Source organism: Coloeus monedula, assembly GCF_965178545.1.
Source record: "Coloeus monedula genome assembly, chromosome: 8".
NCBI classification, from domain to species: domain Eukaryota; kingdom Metazoa; phylum Chordata; class Aves; order Passeriformes; family Corvidae; genus Coloeus; species Coloeus monedula.
The window spans coordinates 19,379,880-19,398,117 of NC_138788.1; the positions used below are offsets into that span (position 1 = coordinate 19,379,880).

Genomic DNA, 18,238 nt, shown 5'->3' on the forward strand with positions numbered 1-18,238 from the left:
AAGGAGTTTCTGTTCATGATGGTGCAAATCTCTTGTGCTAATCTTACCCTGTTACTAATAGACTCTACCAAGTTAGCAAAAAGAATATCATGTTGATTTAATTTTTCTCCTGTTCCCTCTGGTGCATTGCCTGCAGCGTTCTGTCCAGTCTTCCTGTATTCTGGCACTCACTAAGTTTTGGGTACCCAGCTTTGCAGCCTTGGCTCAATTCTTTTTCTGCTTTTTTTTTTTCTCTGGGACTTTTCAAGTTCAAACAGGCAATTCATGACATTTTAAGGAGAATGATTCTGTGCAGAGTCTGTTTGGAACTTTCTGAGTATGGACTGTGTCTGCTTGAGATAAAAGGTTGGCTCAGCTGGTAGCATTAGCAAGCTATTATCCTATTTCTACTCAGTTTTGACAAGGGGATGGGATATATAAACTTTCCTGATGGGTTAGACAGCTAACTGTTAGCTAGATGTTGTTTGGTTTAAATTTGGGTTCCTGGATTTTATGTCATATTTTGAGATTCTAAGCATATCTAGAGAAATGATTTTCAATCTTTTTCAGTTGGCAAACAGTAAGAACAAAAAACAAGCAAGCTGCCTGTACAGTGCATCTATGTCCATAAGCTCGCCTTTCCTAGTTATATTAAAAGCATTTTCCTTAAAAATAAACTAGTGATTTTAAAAGTGCACGCTAAAAACTACTGGTCTTGATGTTAGAAAAAGCAGCATGAAAATAAGGGGCTTTCAATTGATTTGCTTGGTAACGATGATTTGACTTTCATATGAGTCTGTAAAGTATATATGTGGAAGCTGCCTGATTAGCTAGGTACTGTAACTAACCACTGCTGATGTATTAAGGAAGTTCCAAATGCAGCTCTGTGGTTAAAACAGGATTCTTAGGGATGCTGACATGGAAAAAAAAAAAAACTTCTTTCTTCTGTACAGAGAGGTTCTCTACCTGTGTGAAGTTTCACCCTGTTCAGTCCATTTGAGTTTTCTGTGTAGGTTTTTTTTTATTCCTTTCATAAGTGTTCAACAGGATGTGTTTGAAATTAGTCTCAGGTTAAAAGCCATTATAGAATCATAGAATGTTTTGGGTCGGAAGGAACCTTAAATGTCATTTAGTTCCAACTCCCCTGCCATGGGTGAGGATGCCCCCCTCTAGACCAGGTTGCTGAGAGCCCCATCCAACCTGGCCTTGAACACTTCCAGGGATGGGGCATCCACTTTTCTGGGCAACCTGTTCTAATGTATCACCACCCTCACAGTCAAGAATTACTTCCTAATATCTAATCTAAATCAACCCTCTTTCAGTTTGAAAAAAAATTCCAACACCAAAAAACCCCCCTCAAAACAGTCCCTTACAGCTTTACTCCCAAAGGTCAGAAGCCACAGGTGGCTGCAGTTTCAGAGGGCCAGCATTTGCTTACGAGCTCTGGCAGCAGAAAATTAGGATGCCTATAGTAAAGATGAATGTTGCCTCCTTCCTGAAACCTGATGTTCCTGTCAGAGTAGTAAAGGGGACTTCGGAGAACAACAAAAGCAGTAAGGATAGACAAGGTCCTTTGAATGTGTGGGGGAAAGGGAATAGTGCGGAGTAGCCAGCAGTGCCTGAGCATGGAATGTGGGGTGCTGGATGCGCTCCCCAGTCTGTATAAGAAACGTGGGGGTTCATACCTGGGAGGGTAGGAGGCAGAGGAGGAGGAAGGGAGTTTACAGAGAATCCGTGTTTTCCTCATGGTGGGCAATATCAGGGGTCAACATGCCTGGGGCAGAACTGGCAAGGCACAGAAAGGGATCTTGAAGGAAGGGCATGGCAGGGGGCTTGCAAGAAGCAGCCAAGGTTGACAAGAGGGTTTCTCCTGCTACAGGGATAAGAACCAGTGGAAAACAGTCCTTTCAAAGCTGCTACTACAGAATGAATTTGCAGGTAGAATTTTGAACCCGAACTTATCAGGTATGCTTTGGATGGCATCTTCCACCACAATGTCACACAGGAGAAAACAGGAAAAAACACAAGTCTTTGATAAGCTTTGGTATCAGACCAGCTCTGTCAGCCTTGCCAGGAGTTACTGGACCATTTCCAGGTCTTGTGACGTTTGAGCTGCGTCCAAAAGCACTAAGCCACAACATCCCGTGATGCAGTGAGACGTTTCCTTTTCACTGAAGTAAATTTCTGACTCTTACAGAGGAAGAGGCACCATTAATAACGTAGCTGTAGATGTCTTGAGAACATTGAAACTAGAAGTCAAATAAAAGTTCTTTTTGTATTTATTTTATATACATGTATATAAGTATACATATATACAAAATGGTGTTATATACAAATTACATTATTTCTAGTCAATCTTGTAATTTTTGTGTTTACTTGGATCATGATTTTTAAGTATAAGGTGCTGACAATACCAACTTTCTTTACTTCACTGCAGAGAGCGCCTGAATTATGTAAGTTAACTGTCCTGAGGATATTCCCAGCTTTTTTCTAAAGCAGAGAAGAATTTATACACAGACTGTTTACTAGGCATATCTTAATTAACAGCTGCTTTTTTAGTGAGCAGATCCTTCCCTTAATATTTTAAAGTATTTTCCTTTGCTTACAGACATAATCATATAGATTTACTAGATTATAGTTTTCAGGATGAATTTTTTCCTTTAAAACATCGATGCTATGTTTGCTGTTCTTCCATTTTTGCCACTCCCCAGGTCCTTACAGTTTTTCAGTACTGATTGTGTGTCCAGTAATCCATCTTCTACCTAAATGAATACCTTCAGATGTGTATTATCTTTTCTTGCCTACACTCATTAAAGAGTGTAGTTATTTTTAAAGAAGGTTGTCATCATCTCAGAATGTTCAAACTTTTCTTTATTTTTCTTGTCAGAGTAATCATAAAGAGGATTTCTTTACTTAGTGTTGCATAAACCCTTACAATATCATTTTCCTCATTAGGAGACAGACTGGTGCTCTTTTTAGTTTTATCACATAACATTTTCACACTGAGAACTCCCATTGATTCTGTAGGATTATTAAAGGAACATAGTACTAGTTTGAATGGTGGAAATAGCTCATTCATGCAAGTATTTATTTTTGCAAGATATATAATTTCTTGAAAGTTGCAGAAGTTTTGCTGTAGTTCTACTGCCAGTTATGGAGACTTACACAGGAATGTCAGAGTGAAGATTTCTGGGCTGTATTTTGTGATACAAATGAGATAATCATGCTAGTAAAAGATTATTTTACCAGGATGAATTTTGAAAATCCATTTTGCGTTCGTCTGACACATATATCTGGTGATTCTTAGCCTGTCTTTCACCTCTCACAGTGAATGTACATTATTAATTTTCTTTGATTTCAGTCAGTTTAACATCTAGGATTCATCTATCAATTTAGTGTTTGATTCTTATCACCTAAACTTTGGTAGAGGAAGAGAATTCTGATGCATAAGAAATGTCAGAATTTGGGAATCCAGTTTTATTCCAATTTTGAGTGCAAGCTGATCCCTGCATCACATCCCAGGCCTGTCTGTCTCACAGGTGGAAAACCCTGGGAACCTGAGCCCTCCAACTTCAGGAGAGTTGCCAGGCAGTTTTGCCGCAGTGTTGTGAAAATTGAATTGCTTTTACAGTCTGTTTGGATTTCAACAAATTGACTTTCACTTATGGAAAATGTCCTGTTGGGGGATTTTCAGCCTATGCTATTAATACTGCAAGGGAAAAAGAGAAAATTAAACAAAAGGAAATGCTTTAACTCTCTGATGAGCAAAACTATTTGATTTCATGACAGGACTTATGCGCAGGCTTTCCTTAAGATACACATGCACTGGCAGAAAATGGGGCCCACTGGCTTTCATGAGCTGTTGTGAAAATATTTTATAACGACTAAAAATTGTAGGAGCAAAATTGATTTGGTCTAGCATGACTTCTTGCTACATTTCTATTGCACCTCTATGACCCTAAACTGCATGTGACTTCCTGGAGAACTAATGCTTAACTGAGGAGAAATTGAGTAAATACCTCAGCATTTGGTATGTTTATAGCATACCTGAATATAATACCCAGCTGTTTGTTGGGTGGACAATGAATAGCTTGGAGAATGGGTTATTAATGACTTTACATTGGGTTTTGCTCCCCAGTTGACCTAGACAGAGTCTCCCAACTGGGGCTAAGAGGAAACAAGCATAGAGGGGAAGGAGACTCTGGGCTTTACCTCACATCTTTGTGATGTTGTGGCTACCCAATAACATTTTGATTTTCTGAACTACCTGGGGGTACCTGATGTATTATAGATCATTGGGAATCGAGTGAGATCAACAGAAGAGGGAGTCCTGCTGGCAATGCATTGGAGCGCATGGTGGCTGGTGGGGGCTCAGAGGCTGGATTGTACTGTAGGGTGTTGCAAGCATGTGCAGTGCCTTTCATCACGCAGCATGGTGGTTGTTAACAATCACAATGTTTACATGGTGCCCAAAGGGTGCCAGGTGCAACAAACGTAACATACCAGAGACCTCAAGGGGAATCTCTTGGAGAGTGAAGTGTTGGGGGAGTGGGGGAAGAGAGAGAGAGAAGGAAAGAGAAACAAGCCAGAAGCCACAAAAATGACATAGAAAAAAAAATTTGCTTTTATTTCTCATGTGCACAAAAAGAGAAAAGAAAAGAGTCAAACAGAACGGAAGTGATGAGGAAAAGCCAAGAGGGGCTGCAGAAGCCTAGAATGGATGTGACCCTGCACCTGGCACTGGCCCCCTTCCCTCCCGGGTCTCATGTCTAGCTTAGCCTGGAGATCATCAGCAGAACTGCTCTACAGTTACACTTGCTATCAGTTCTGTAATTGTCAGTTTGGTCCCTCCTTCATGCTTTGCAAGTCTGCCACCATCCTGGGCTCAGCCAAGGAGCACACTGTGGTATTTGTGGGTCCCTCAGAAGCCCTGACTCTGTCAATGCCAAAGGGGGCAGCTCAGCTATGATTCTTATTTCTTTTTCCAGAGGGGTGCTTTTCCTTAGGGACAAAAGGGTGGAGTTTTTCCAACAGTTCAGCAAAACAAAAATTCCCTTGGGAAAATGTTAATAAGCATATATAATTTTATACTCAAGAGAAGAAAGAGGTGCAGGGCTTTTTGTTTTCCTTTCCTTGTTTAACATCCTCATATTCATGTTGCAATTAATTCTGAAGTCTTACTCTGAGTTTGATTCATTGCTACTGATGGGTCGGAAAGCATGCAAACTTCTCCCTATTTCCACAGCAGGGCTCATTGCCACCAACTCTCCCCAACAGATTTGCAGGCCACAAGTGTCAGCTTTAATGCATCCACCTCATGCAATCCTCCCCACATTCCGCCGGGCCAAAAGGATGTGAGAGCTTCAGAGAGCAGGACTCAAAGGTACTGCCCAGTTTTGAATGCCATGGTCCTTGTTGTTTCCAGCCAAGCACGGCTTTTGAGAATTCGCGAGGTTCTTCCCCCATGATCAAGTAGAGACAGAGGAGACCGAGCCTCACAATATTTCTGCTTGGTCCATTAGATAAAGCAAACATAGCAACAGAACTAAGAATGACCTGAGAAGAAAGAAGTGAAGGGAGAGCTAAGGAAGAAGAATAAAGAAACAAAGAATGATTTGTGAGAAAAAGGAAAAGAGAGAAATATAATGGAAACATTAGTTATTATTCACAATAATGTTTAACATTTTGATAGAATTTTCTATCCAGAATTTCAATGCACTGAACTGGTGATAATTAATTCAGCTGTGCAATCCCCCTGTGAACTAGAAACTGTTGTTCTTCCCATTTTAGAGAGTGTTGGAATTGAGGTGTGTGGGGAAATTGGACTTGACAAAGGTTTTCTAGAGCCACAAGGAGAACTAGGGAGTTGGAGGTCCCAGATACCTGCTCTCATATCAGTAATGCTCTTCCCTCCCTGGATAGAAAAGTACATCGGGAATGAGAAATAATAAAAGAGAGGGATAGAAATTGAATGGAAAGAGGGTGTGAGAAAGATATGTGAGAAAGGTAAGTGACAGCAGAATGGAGGAGAGGTTTGAGTTATAGACTTCACTGGATTTTGCATAAAAATTTCTTTTTTTCCTGTAACATTTTTAAAAGAAAAATAATTTAAACCCCCCACCTATAACAAAGCAGCTGTTGGCCTGTTGGGGAAAGGGTCCTTCCAAGGTTTGGCTGTTCCCTCAGGTTCTGGATTTGTGCTGTGCTTTATTGAACACATTGTTTTGTTTTCAGTGAGCACAACGAGACTTGCACAGTACACACAGCGTGTTCCTTATCTACAGGATGAGACGAGGCTGTTTTAATAACTACCATGATGAAGATGGAGATGAACTTATATACAAGAGGAATTGCCTTCACATTACACACATTATCTTCCTACAAAGCAGCAATTGTTTTTTGCAAATAACATAATATTAAATAATTGGTAGAATTTTTGCGTTTCCTGCATAGTCCAGTCTAATGAAATCTAGATGAATATTGATGGTTTTCTTCTGCATAATATCACCACATAAATCCCCATGTCAGCTACTAGACTTGGGCTATAATACTGCTTTACAATGCATCCACCGACTGTAAATCAAAACAACCAACACAAGAAACTCTTTGGCAAATGTAATTCAGTACATTCGCATGAGGGTCTACAGATGGTGGTGGAAGAGGATTAGACTGCCCAGTCCTTTGCATAATTCTGCTTTCCTTTGAATTTTCCTGGTCAAACTACATGCTGTACTTACGAACTTTCCAGACCAATCCAATGCTTGGTGGAAATCCTTTTTTACCAGTGGAGTTAAACCAACAATAGATTTGGCCCTCCAAGGGTCAAATCAAGCTAGCCATGAGTGAGACAACTAAATCTTGCTTTCAGACCCTAGCTCTTGTCCTCAAGTTTGGTGAAACACCATTATAAAAATAAGCATTTCTGAGCTGCTGGCTTCTCCTGAGCTGCGCCCTGGGCTGCACGTGGCTAAGTGTGAGGTGTGACAGTCTCCTTTTCTTTAGCTTCCTCAGGAGCTTCTCTTTTCTGGTCCTGGGATTTATTGCCTCTGCACTGACTACCTGTTGAGTGAATCTGGGTGGTGCACAAGTAGAGCAGAGGTTGTACTGAGAGACTAAAAGATAGACCATTCTAACAGGTTTCAGCATCTCTCTGGTGTCTGTGAAGGAGAACAGAAGGAGTGGTGAAAGCATATTTTTAGAAGTTGCTCAGAATTTTCTTCTCTCGTAGATTAAGATGAGACAACAGGCCAAATTCTGGTCTTGGTGACAGTGTAACAACTCTGCTATTTGCAGCAGGTTACTCAGAGGTAAGGTGTACAGAATGATACTTTTAATAGATTAGGAGTAACCTCTTTGATTTTATTCTGTACAGGAACAGATTTTAGCTCTATATCTTCTACGTAAATGTCCCCACAAATACCCTTATCATTTGGCCACCCCATTAAAGAAGACACAGACCTATAATCAGCTAAAGCCATGCAAAGGCTAAAAGAGTTAGGTGAAAGGGGCCTTTGGGATCAACACAGCTGTTTACTGATGGTGGATTTCATACATACAAGTTAAACTTGGAGACAGAATACTGAGTCCACTACCACATCTCCTCAGAGGCTTGGAACTTTGGATTTTATACATGATGTTGGCTGTACAGATTGCTCCACTGTTCACTTTTATGCCCTTTGGGGGTTTTATTCTCAATCCTGTTTTTGTCCATGGACAATAGCCCACGAGTTTTATCTGAAACCTCTCTAAAACAACAAGGATCTACTTTGGCAGACTTGATGCCCTGGGGACAGGCTATAGCTGCCTTCATGTTTTCTTTGAGTAATTTTTAGGAAGTGTCAGTGCAAGGAACAGTTTATGAGTTTGCTGACAATACAGGAGTAATAAGCATTTCTATTGACAGTTAGCCTTTTGCAGAACAGTGTTTGTCCATGACTTGGGAACCAAAATGAGCAGAGAATCCCTAGAGAATCATCAGGTGAGCATTTGGGATAAGGGGTAAATATTAGGATGCACAATACGGGATTGATGATGAAAAGATGGGGCTGTATCTTGAGTCTGGCTGGTAGGATGCAAGCATATGGATTTGAATGGGGGCCTATAAATTAGTAGGTGTATGAGCAGATGGATGGGGAATCAAAGGGGGGCCCATATAGCAGGGCTATGATGGTTAGGAAATTAGGTGTTGGGCACAGATAATGAGGCGGTTGTCACCGGCAGTGGCGATCTGGAGAAAGGGTGTTGGGCATATCTAAAATTGCAAAAGTTGGGATGTGGGTGAACTGAAGTTGTCACAAGTACAGAGTTTAAGGTAAAAGGACTGAAGGTTAAGGACTAGGGAACCAAGCAATTATCCCAGCCAATCCTGAATTTGTCCATCTCAGTCTCAGCTGTCCAGAGGGCAATCAGATGGGCCCACATGAAGCCCCACACTTTCCACCACACAGCGCAGTGAGAGCGCAGCTGGGCTTGTTTTCTTTGTTTGCCAACCAGTGACATGGAAAACATTTGTTGCCTCAGAGTGCTTTTTTTTGTTGACTGATGTATTTGGTAACTTTGTCAGATGTGACTTGTCCACACTGCTCCCCAGAGACAGGATTTGGGAAAGGAGGGGGAGGAGGAGGAGGAGGCGACTGGGTGGAGCTGGCATCCAATCCTCTCCAATACCATCATCCCATTGTAGTGCAAAACAGAAAGGAAACAAAACCCTAGAGTGAAAGAGGAGCGTCAAACGTCAGAGGAACTCGTCTGCCATTCAGGTGGTGGGGAGAGATGGGACTTGGAGTTTTATTTTTGTAGGGTTTTTTAATTATTATTTTGGTTTTTTTGTTGGTTTTGTTTGCTTGGGTTTTTTAGAAAATTGGGGATTTTTTTGTTCCTTTTTACAGACCTTCATGACAAAGCATAAAAACACAGTTATATTTATATATCTATTTATATATTTCTTCATTTCGTTGGTTTGTTTGTAAATGTTGCTCCATCCTCCTGTCTGAGCTGATTGTGTGTCACAGAAATTGTGGGTGTATGTGTGAGGTTCCTCCCGACTCTGGCCTGCAAAGTCACCACCCACGAGGTGAAGCCAACTCTGGGGGAATCCATGCTGGAAAGTGGGGATGAGGTGCACAGAGAACCCCTCATGGGGTGCAGATCATTACTTGGTCCTTTCTTCATTGCCAGATGGGCCAGGTCTCTGTGCTGCCATCTCTGTTCTAGCCAGACTGTTCCCTCTGTCCTGGGAAACAGGGTGAGCATCACAGGTTACACACACTCAAGAGTCCACCACAGAAGAGTATATCTTTGGGGAACAGTGTTTCATGAGCGGCATTCTCCCGTTTCCCTGGCCCTTACCGCTCCCAGAAAGGGGTCTTGTAGGGCAGTGGTTGCCAGCTGCATTGCTTCCCAGTCCCCCTGGAGTCCTGGAAGCTGAGAGGACTTTGCATGGCTGAGCTTTACCCAGAGGTGTTGGAGGGCTCCCTCAGGGGATGCCACTTGGCCACAGGCTGTTCCTGGCGTGGGGGGAGCGGTCGGGGTGGAGGGTAGGGGGAACGAGGGGGTCTCAGTCTCATGTGGTGAGCGCTTGGTCCGGCGCCTTCATGATGAAGAGGAAGGAACTGGACTGTGGGGAGGAACGGAGAAGGTCTCTTCACCCTTCCCAGGGATGGAGGGAGGTGATCAGACAGGTACAATGTGGAGGCCTAAGCTGTCGCCCTGCAGTTTCATGTGGTTTCCATGGTAACTAGTGGCGGTCATAGGCAGCGGCAGCAGTGGGAGGTGCGGAGCCCCGGGATGTGGCACTATAATAATAAGGGGAACCTGAAAGTTAACACAGGAGAAGAATGGACTGGTTGAAAGGACAAACAGTAAACAAAAAAAAACCAAACCAAACCAAAAAACAGGAACAATCAAACTAAGAAAAGAAATAAAGGAGAACTGAAAAGAAACAGAAAGGTAGGAAGAAAGAAAAGCAAAATAACCAAAAAAAAGAACTTGGAGACTGAGCTCCTAATGGGATTAAGGAAAGGCAATCAGTGGAAGCCAAGTGAGGGCCACACTTCAGTGGATAGATGCTACTGTGGCCTCTATATATGATGCCCCTCTACAGAAAGGAGATCCTTTTGCATCTACTGACAATCAGTAGAGTAAGTCAATGAGCATTTGTGCTGGTTTTGACTGGGGCAGAGTTAGTTTTCTTCACAGTGGCTGGTAAGGGGCAGTGTTTTGGATTTGTGCTGAGCACAGGGTTGATAATACAGAGACGTTTTTGTTATTGCTGAGCAGGGCTTACACAGAGCCAAGGCCTTTTCTGCTTTTTGCACTGCCATGCTGGTGAGGAGTCTGGGTCCAGCCGGGACAGATGACCTGAACTGGCCAAAGGGATGTTCCAAACCAGATAACATCATAGTCAGCATGTGAAACAGGGGAAAGAAGGAGGAAGGGGAGATGTTTGGAGTGATGGTGTTTGTCTTCCCAAGTAACCATTATGCATGATGGGGCCCTGCTCTCCTGGGGATGGCTGAACACCTGCCTGCCCATGGGAAAGAAGTGAATTAATTCCTTGTTTTGCTTCGCTTGTATGTGTGGCTTTTGCTTTCTCTATTCAACTATCTTTATCTCAACCCAGGATTTTTCTAGCTTTTATCCTTCCAATTCTCTCCCTGATCCTCCTGGTGGGGAAATGAACAAGTGGCTGTGTGGGGCTTGGCTAATGCCTGGGGCTAAACCACAACAAACATTGCAGTACAAATATGCCACACCTGATCCGTAGCCACAAGGAAAGTGTCAGGGCCGGATGTTCTGAGTGTACCTGATGAAGTATAATGGGTCACTTTTAAAACCAGGAGGGGAGAAATGAAACAAAATTACAAGATTTTACTACTTGGGATTTGGGTCACATTTGGCATGAAAGCTCTTTAGGTGGTTATCGAATGTGTGTTAAATAGTGATTGATTATTAAGATCACATTTACTGAAGTTTAACAGCTGGAATAAAATGTGCATCTATTATCCAGTTGTTAAACCTCAGTAAAAAGGTAGATAATAATCACAACTGATTTATTTTACATATAATAAATCTCTTCCTATTCCCTGCAAAGAAATGTTGTATTAGAACCTAAAGTCTTGTAGGAGTTTTTTTTCCCTTTGAGAAGAACCCCGACTATTTCTGAGCATATTAGTCACTGGAGATGGATATATGTCCCTGCAAGAAAACTCTACTGCCTATAAAAATCCTGTGATGCAGCCTGTCTCCCACTCTGGACATTATTCCAACTGGTCCAATAGGACAAAATTCTATGGGATTTATAGATTCCCCAGGAACTGACTCTGGATTTAGCCTGGGAGAGGAGTGAAACCTTATGTGAATTTTTAACCAGGCCTTGAAAGGATGCTGGTTGTGGCCTAAGAGTAGCAGAACCTAAATTTAACTTCTGGTGTAATCCAGAATAAACTGTGGATGCAGCCCATGGAGAAGCTGGAGATGAACTGGAGTTCTGAACTCCTCATGAAAGAGGAATTTTGGCTTCAGAACTGATACAAAACATGCATGAAGTAGATACCCATTTCAAACTGGACTGGAGAGTGAGGAAAAAGGCCTCTCACCTGCCCAAATACTTGAAAACCCTCTTCAGAAACAAACAAACTGAAAAAAAAACAAAGAAAAGAAAACAAAGAGACAAACAGAAGGAGCGCGAGGCTGGGGGTGTGCTGTGGGAAAGAGGTACTCACTTAGTAATGCAGGGTTGCTGAACCGCCAGGCCTCATTGTAGGTCGTGTACTGAGGGTGGCTGTAGGGGTTCCCTGAAAACTCGCTCCCTGGAAGAAACCGAGGAAGGTGTGAAATACAGTTGGGAATAAAGATTTACATCTGCTGTTCCATCAGACCAGTGTTCATGCTGAATCCGTTTACCAGCAGGAAAACTGGTGTATGTAGCTTCTTTGTCTAGCTGGTACTCTGCCCTTAAGTCACTGCAGTGCAAAGCTGCAAAGGTTCAGTGCAAAGTTGCTTACCCATACCATTAATCATCACAAGACTGACCGCTTCACAATAAAAAAATCAGTTCAAATTCAATAATACAAATAAATTATTAGCATGGGGTTTTTTAGTTTCCTTATTTTTCATTGCCTTCTGTCTTCCAATTCTCAAGCTGCAATAGGACTGCATATGCAAGCTTTTTATGCACCTAATTATCAGCTTTCCTGTGAATAACATCTAAGGTTCTTCAGTAGTGTCAAGACATCAGGCATGGAAGGTTGATAGGACAAGCTCACAAGAAACTCTTTGGAACTAGCAGTGCTATTGATGGCAATATGTATCGCTAAGTTTTGTTATTAGGGTACTGAGGGTGATGGCATATTTTTGAAGAGTATCATTCATTTTTGGAAATGTTCTGAGTAGGCTATATATAAAACAAAATGGAAAACACATGAATCACCTTCTTTCTTACTCTGGATGATGGTATTAGTCGGAAAAGTGATTCATACATGATTAACCTCTCTTTTATGCTTAGTTAGTGAGTTATAGAGAAAATTTGCTGCATTCTAGCTCTGGAAAATAATTTTCTAATGATTAGCACTTTAGGTACTGTGCTGAACCTGAAAGACAAGTTGAGCTACAGCTCCCCTTTTCACATTAGTAAAATGGGCCCAAACCAAAATACTTCCAAGCTTTGTGATCTAGTAAGACTCTGAACCAAGATCTGAATGGTGTAGAGTCCTCTAAAACATTCCATTTTATTGTACAGAAGGAGCTGAGTCTCCCTGTTTCTTAGAAGGCTGTGCAGGGTATTTGGTTACTGAAGGGGTATGGTGCTACATTCAAAATAAATAAATCTCCCCCAAACTTAAACATGTATTATTCTATTACGGAAAATCATGGCATGATCTGATCATAAGCTCAATTTAATGTAGTAACAACAGACAATTAATGCCATCTGAAAGGCCTTATGTGCTCAAAAGGCAGTGGAAGAGTAGTGTGAATATTAGCTTCTGGTCTGCCCTATGGCGGAGGTGGAATTGTTACAACAGAAGTGTTTGAAAAACACCTGGCTGTTCCTGCTAGATACCATGGAACCGGAAAAGAAGGTAATGCAAGATGGGATGGATGCCTGTGATACAATTACCAAAGACTGTCAATTAATTATGGCATAATCTCTGCAAATCTCCTCTCACTGGAGTGTTAAAGCCAACACCACAGATTCTCAGATGGCAGAAATGAAGTCTGTTCAAGTTAGGGGATTTGTACTGCTTTAAACTTAAGGAGAATATTTCCAGCAAGGTTTTTAAAAGGTACTCAGGGTGATAACCAAAGTAGTCAGTGCAAAAATGAGTATGAATCAAACCAAATCATCATCCAAAGGTATTTTAGTCAGTAGCTATATTTACAGTAGCTTTTAGTTTCAGCATAAAACCTCATTTTGTGTGAGAGATCTTGCTAACTACTGTTTTAATGATAACAACTCAGCATAATTCCATAGCTAGAAACATCTTGCATCAAAAATCTTGACAACTAGCTGGGAAGGAATAGGTGAAACCTACTAAGATGACCATGCAAGGCACAGTCCAGATTCTTCTCTACTGAATTATCTGTGGAATATACTGGAATGAGTTTGCCTCCCAAAGAATGAGAAAAAAAACTATTCACATGAGAATTTCTCCTTTTGAAGTGCTTCATGTAACATCACTTCACTGTATGGAGAGAAATTGTTCTGATATTTCAACACTTTTCTCTCACCCCCTCCTGAGCTGACACCCTAAACTGTTTATAGTGTTCCTAAAGCACGGGTTAAGCACAGGAGAAAGAGCCACAGCTATGAAGCGCTGGGGAGGAGGCAGGGCAGCCACTGGAAACAGTGTTTATTGACGAGGAGTGAAAGCATGCATGCAGCAGGATAATGAGCTTTTGAGCTCAACTGTGACCAAGAGGAACTGAGCTATCGCCTTCCCCGATCACTAATGAAACAAGTGTAATTTCCTCATCAACATTGGATTCTGTTTAACGACTCCCTGCCGCTGCTGTCCCCGGCCCTCTGCAGGCTCCGCACTGCTCTGTGTATACTGCAGTTCCTTCAGTGGATGCTCATTTCACTAAAACAGTTTGCAGAAACTTGATGTCCTTTCTGGGAAAGAGGAAGAATTGAGACATGGATCAAAGGTATTCTGTTACCTTTGTAGGAAACTTCTCTGAGATCTGTAGGTTAAGTGTAGCCCAATACCTGATTCATCTTTCTGTGAGTGACTAAGCCCTGCTTTTTCAAGTGTGTGCTCAGGACTTCTGGCTTTCATCCATGTTTACAGCTCGAGACCTGAAGTTACAGGAAAAGTAAATGCAGGATATGTATCTTGTCATGTCATCCGCATAAACCTAAGAGACGTGCATTTGCTGGCCGTATTGTGTGAATGTAGGAGGAGACAAGCTCTTCTCTAGACTATGCAAGTAGAAGTCTAGTTGGTCGTCATGGGTAGAACATAGCAGCTTTGATTATTAGCACTGGTTAAACAATCTTCTCAGAAACAGTTTTCCACTGGAAAATGCTGTCTCATTGAAATGGAAATGTTTTGCTTGAGCTTGTCAGCTTCAATAGGGTTTTGGAAGGAAAAGTTCTGAAATTATTGCAAATTGAAAAAAAGTATTATGTTTCAACTTTCTTGTTTTGTTTTATTTTGCCTTTCTCATCTCATTTAATTTCCTTTCAATTCTTTCATTATTTTAATATGTCTTGACATCTAGTACATGTTGATGTTATTGAAATGTTTCATCTTGATGTTTGCAAATTGAACTGTTGCAAGATTCTGACTCCTCATACCAATGCAAGATAAAAGCAAATATCAAGGAATCAGAATTTTGCATGGGTTAGAAATCTGGTTTCTGAACAGCTGTGTGTTTAGCTCTGCACCTTTGTTTAGAGAAGACAGAGCCTCTTTGTCATATTGGCTCATATCCGAACAATAGGTTTGTTTGGATGTTAGTACGTTTCTTAAAGATACTTCCTAAGTAGTCATCTTGCCAGCTCCTTGTTTCCAGTGTAGTTAGAGCACTGACCTCTGAACTTTCTTGGCCTGAGGGCACGTAACAAACCCTTGGCACCTTTGTATTTGATTGTTCAAACTGGACTTGTAACAGAGGTTGCAAGTCAGCACAGAGGATCGATCTCAGGAGGCCTATATTCTGTGCAGTCTGTGCTCAGGGAATCTTTACTATTACTTGGCATCTGTATTTAAATCTTATTGGTTTAGTCCTCTAATACAGAAACGATGAGGCATGAAGTGAGCCTAGCAGGTGGCAGGTTCAGAACAAATAAGGGAGATAGTTTTCACAAAATATGTAGTTAAGCTACGGAACTTCTTGCCATAGGTTTCTATGCATGTTAAAGGCATATATGGGTTCAGGAGACATGTTTTACATTTGTGGAGGGAAAATCTATCAAGGATTTAATATTAAATAGAAAGATACTAAATCTGGTTTAGAAAGTCTCTTAGCTGCAGTGTGGAGGCTGGGAGATCTTTTGAGAAAGTACCAATACATGCTTGCTCTACTCTTACACCCTTCCGCGTACTTCCCCTGTTGGCCCCTGACACGGAGTAGTGGCTGCAGAGATCTGCAGTGTGACCCATTAAAGCCAAGTCTTCTGTTTCTTCCCAGGAAGCCTCTTTATCTCCATCTTGTTGGCTTCAGTCACATTAGAAGACAGGAAGAGAAGGGCTTCCTGGCTGGGTCTGATCAGTGGGATATGACTGAAACAGCCAGAACCTGATGCTCTGTTGAAAGATGCAGTAACTACTGTGGGATGCCCAAATAGGCCACTGGAAAAACTTCCTCTGATTGAATGTTGACATCAGATTTAAAGTAAAGATATCCATTTGACTGGAATAATTTTTTTTAACTTTTAAGTATAACTTAACTTTTTTCTGTATAATTCTGTTCCTTTTCTTTTGGGGAATATTGCTGGGGGTTTTTTGGGACTGTCTTGTAGATAAGCAGCCTCCACATCAAGGAGCTGAAATACCCTGTTCTTGGATAAGTTGATAACTTGTAAGTTGATAACTTATAAGTTGATAACCTGATAACTGCGGTCTTAAAGTTTTTGTCCCAGTTCAGAAGTCAGTATCATCCTTGTGATGAGGACATTAAACATACATAGCAATCACTGAACAGTCTCTATTCAAAGAGCCAGCTATTTTGGTATTATTAGTAATTTCTATATGCTGTGACCTCCTAAATGTTTTGACCATTAACTGATCTACATATTGTTAACTGAATATACCTACTGTTACTGGGGGGAGTGGTGTGGGGGGGTGTTAATTGATTTTATATTGTCTTAGTGGTTCTCTGATTCTGAAGCCAAACCATCTCCCTGAATAATTTAGTGTAGGTCATGCCCTAAAATTTGCCACTGGAACAGGTTGCCCAGAGTAATTGTGGATACCCAATCCCTGAAAGTGTTCAAAGTCATGCTGGATGGGGCTTTGCACCACCTGTAAAGATGTCCCTGCCCATGACAGGGGGGTTGGAACTAGGTGACCTTTAAGGTCCCTTTCAACTCAAGCCATTCTATGATCTGTCACTTAAAGATGTTCAGACTTTGACCTGAAAACATTTCCTATCAGTTGTATTTTCACTGAAGTTAATGTTCATTTAGCTGGGTGTTCCGAGATCTGGATGAGGGTTAAGTTAGGCTTTCCACTCATAAGCCCTGGAAAATCATATGATAGTAATTTAAGAGCTTTCTGTCCTCAGCTTTTTTCTTCTTTGGTTCTGGACTCATCCCTTCAGAAGCAGAGGTTGCAGAACGGGCTGTGCATCTGCACCGTAACCGTCACGACTCACAGCCATGGCCCATAACAAGCAGAAATTAGCAGCAGATGAGTTCTGAGTTCTGAGCTACCAGGTCTGAGAAAAAATCCTACCTCTTCATTTATCTACTGGGGACAACTGTCATCAGAGGAGAGTGGGTAATAGAGCCTGAGGTAATGAACTCTTCAATTGTCCTAGAGTTAATGGTCTTCTCTTCTTCTGAAAGAGTGGGAGAATCCATATACTGAGATAAGGTATTTCTCCAAAGCATTGCGTAGCAAAGAAACAGTTTATCTTTGGATGTAGGAGTAGGTTGATAGTTTCTTGGATTGGAGGCACTATCTTACAAACAGGAGGCGGGTAAGTAGTTGGTTGTTAGAAGTGAATAGTTAGTTTCTCCTGAAATGCTGTTAATCATTGTTGAGTTCTTAGTAAGTTTAAGCTATATAGACAGTAGATCTTCAAATACTGCAGGTATTAAATTACCATTGATAATATTCAGCTTGATGCCATGGCTTTAGGCATAAGGTGAGTTGTTACCCTAAGTTAGTGAATAGGTGAGTATCTTGAGCCATGAGCAGTACAAAATAATCTGCATAGGTCATTGGAAAATAATTATATTAGTTAATGAATACTAGAGTTAATTAATTACCAATTAATTGCCACAGGTTATAGCTAGCTAGCTGCCCATAGCAGCAGTGAATCAGTTACTAGGGGGAAAGAGATACATTACAAAAAGGGTTGTTAGCTACATTGGTTACAGGTAACTGATGGTTTCTTTATGAAAAGAATAGTGCTTCATGTCAGCAAAGCAATAGCCAAGCCAGCTGTGAAAACTCTCACAATGCTGGTAACAGTTCAAACATGTGTGCACCATTACCGAGGGTTGGCACTGACTTACCAGGAACCATTCCTGCAAGAGTTGATGTTGGGTAGCTGCCTTGTCCAGTTGGGGGAACATGGGGTGGGTAGCCAGGCAAGGTGGTGCTTGCCATATCACGACCTGAAAAGGGAGAGAATCGGGACAGGTGATCAATATGGATAAGATCTTTAAATATTGATTTGGTATCACCTTTTGTCCCACTGTCACATGACTTGATAGGCAACTACTGCACCCCCTTCTCTTACATGAGTTCTGTCCACCCACTGAAAATTCTGGGTGAAAATTGGGGGGGCACTTTTGATCTTGCACTGTAAGGATGGATGTTAAAACTTAGCTTTGATGAGGCTCAAAAGAATTTGGTTTGTTTCACAGATTTTGGATCTATTTTAACTAAATCAAAATGGCCCTGATCTGCACAGAGAATGGCAGCATATTCATTGCCAGAGTAGCTGAGGTCCCAAATATATGCAGTGGATGCAGTTCCAAAACTGTGGTGATGTTGCTTTAGGGCGTGATCAATGTGCAAGGCACTGGGAAGTGATCCAAGAGTTTTCTGTGCCTATTTCTCTTCCCACCTTTGCCATTCAC

The 18,238-nt window shown here is 41.5% G+C and overlaps 1 protein-coding gene across 4 annotated transcripts in view; it reads right to left on the reverse strand.

The window, feature by feature from the left end:
• Window positions 1-9,651: 9,651 nt before the first annotated feature.
• The window catches only part of PAX2 (paired box 2), a gene marked incomplete at both ends in the record, with an annotated part of 84,416 nt that continues 75,829 nt past the window's right edge, over window positions 9,652-18,238 (reverse strand). For 2 of the 4 annotated variants that reach the window (XM_082286087.1, XM_082286086.1), the window contains 3 exons: window positions 9,652-9,773; window positions 11,703-11,789; window positions 17,669-17,770. In XM_082286087.1, coding sequence (XP_082142213.1) covers window positions 9,652-9,773; window positions 11,703-11,789; window positions 17,669-17,770 — 311 coding nt within the window. Of the gene's footprint in view, window positions 9,793-11,702; window positions 11,790-17,668; window positions 17,771-18,238 lie in introns of all 4 variants that reach the window. The other 2 variants (XM_082286089.1, XM_082286088.1) reach the window with 1 other exon arrangement.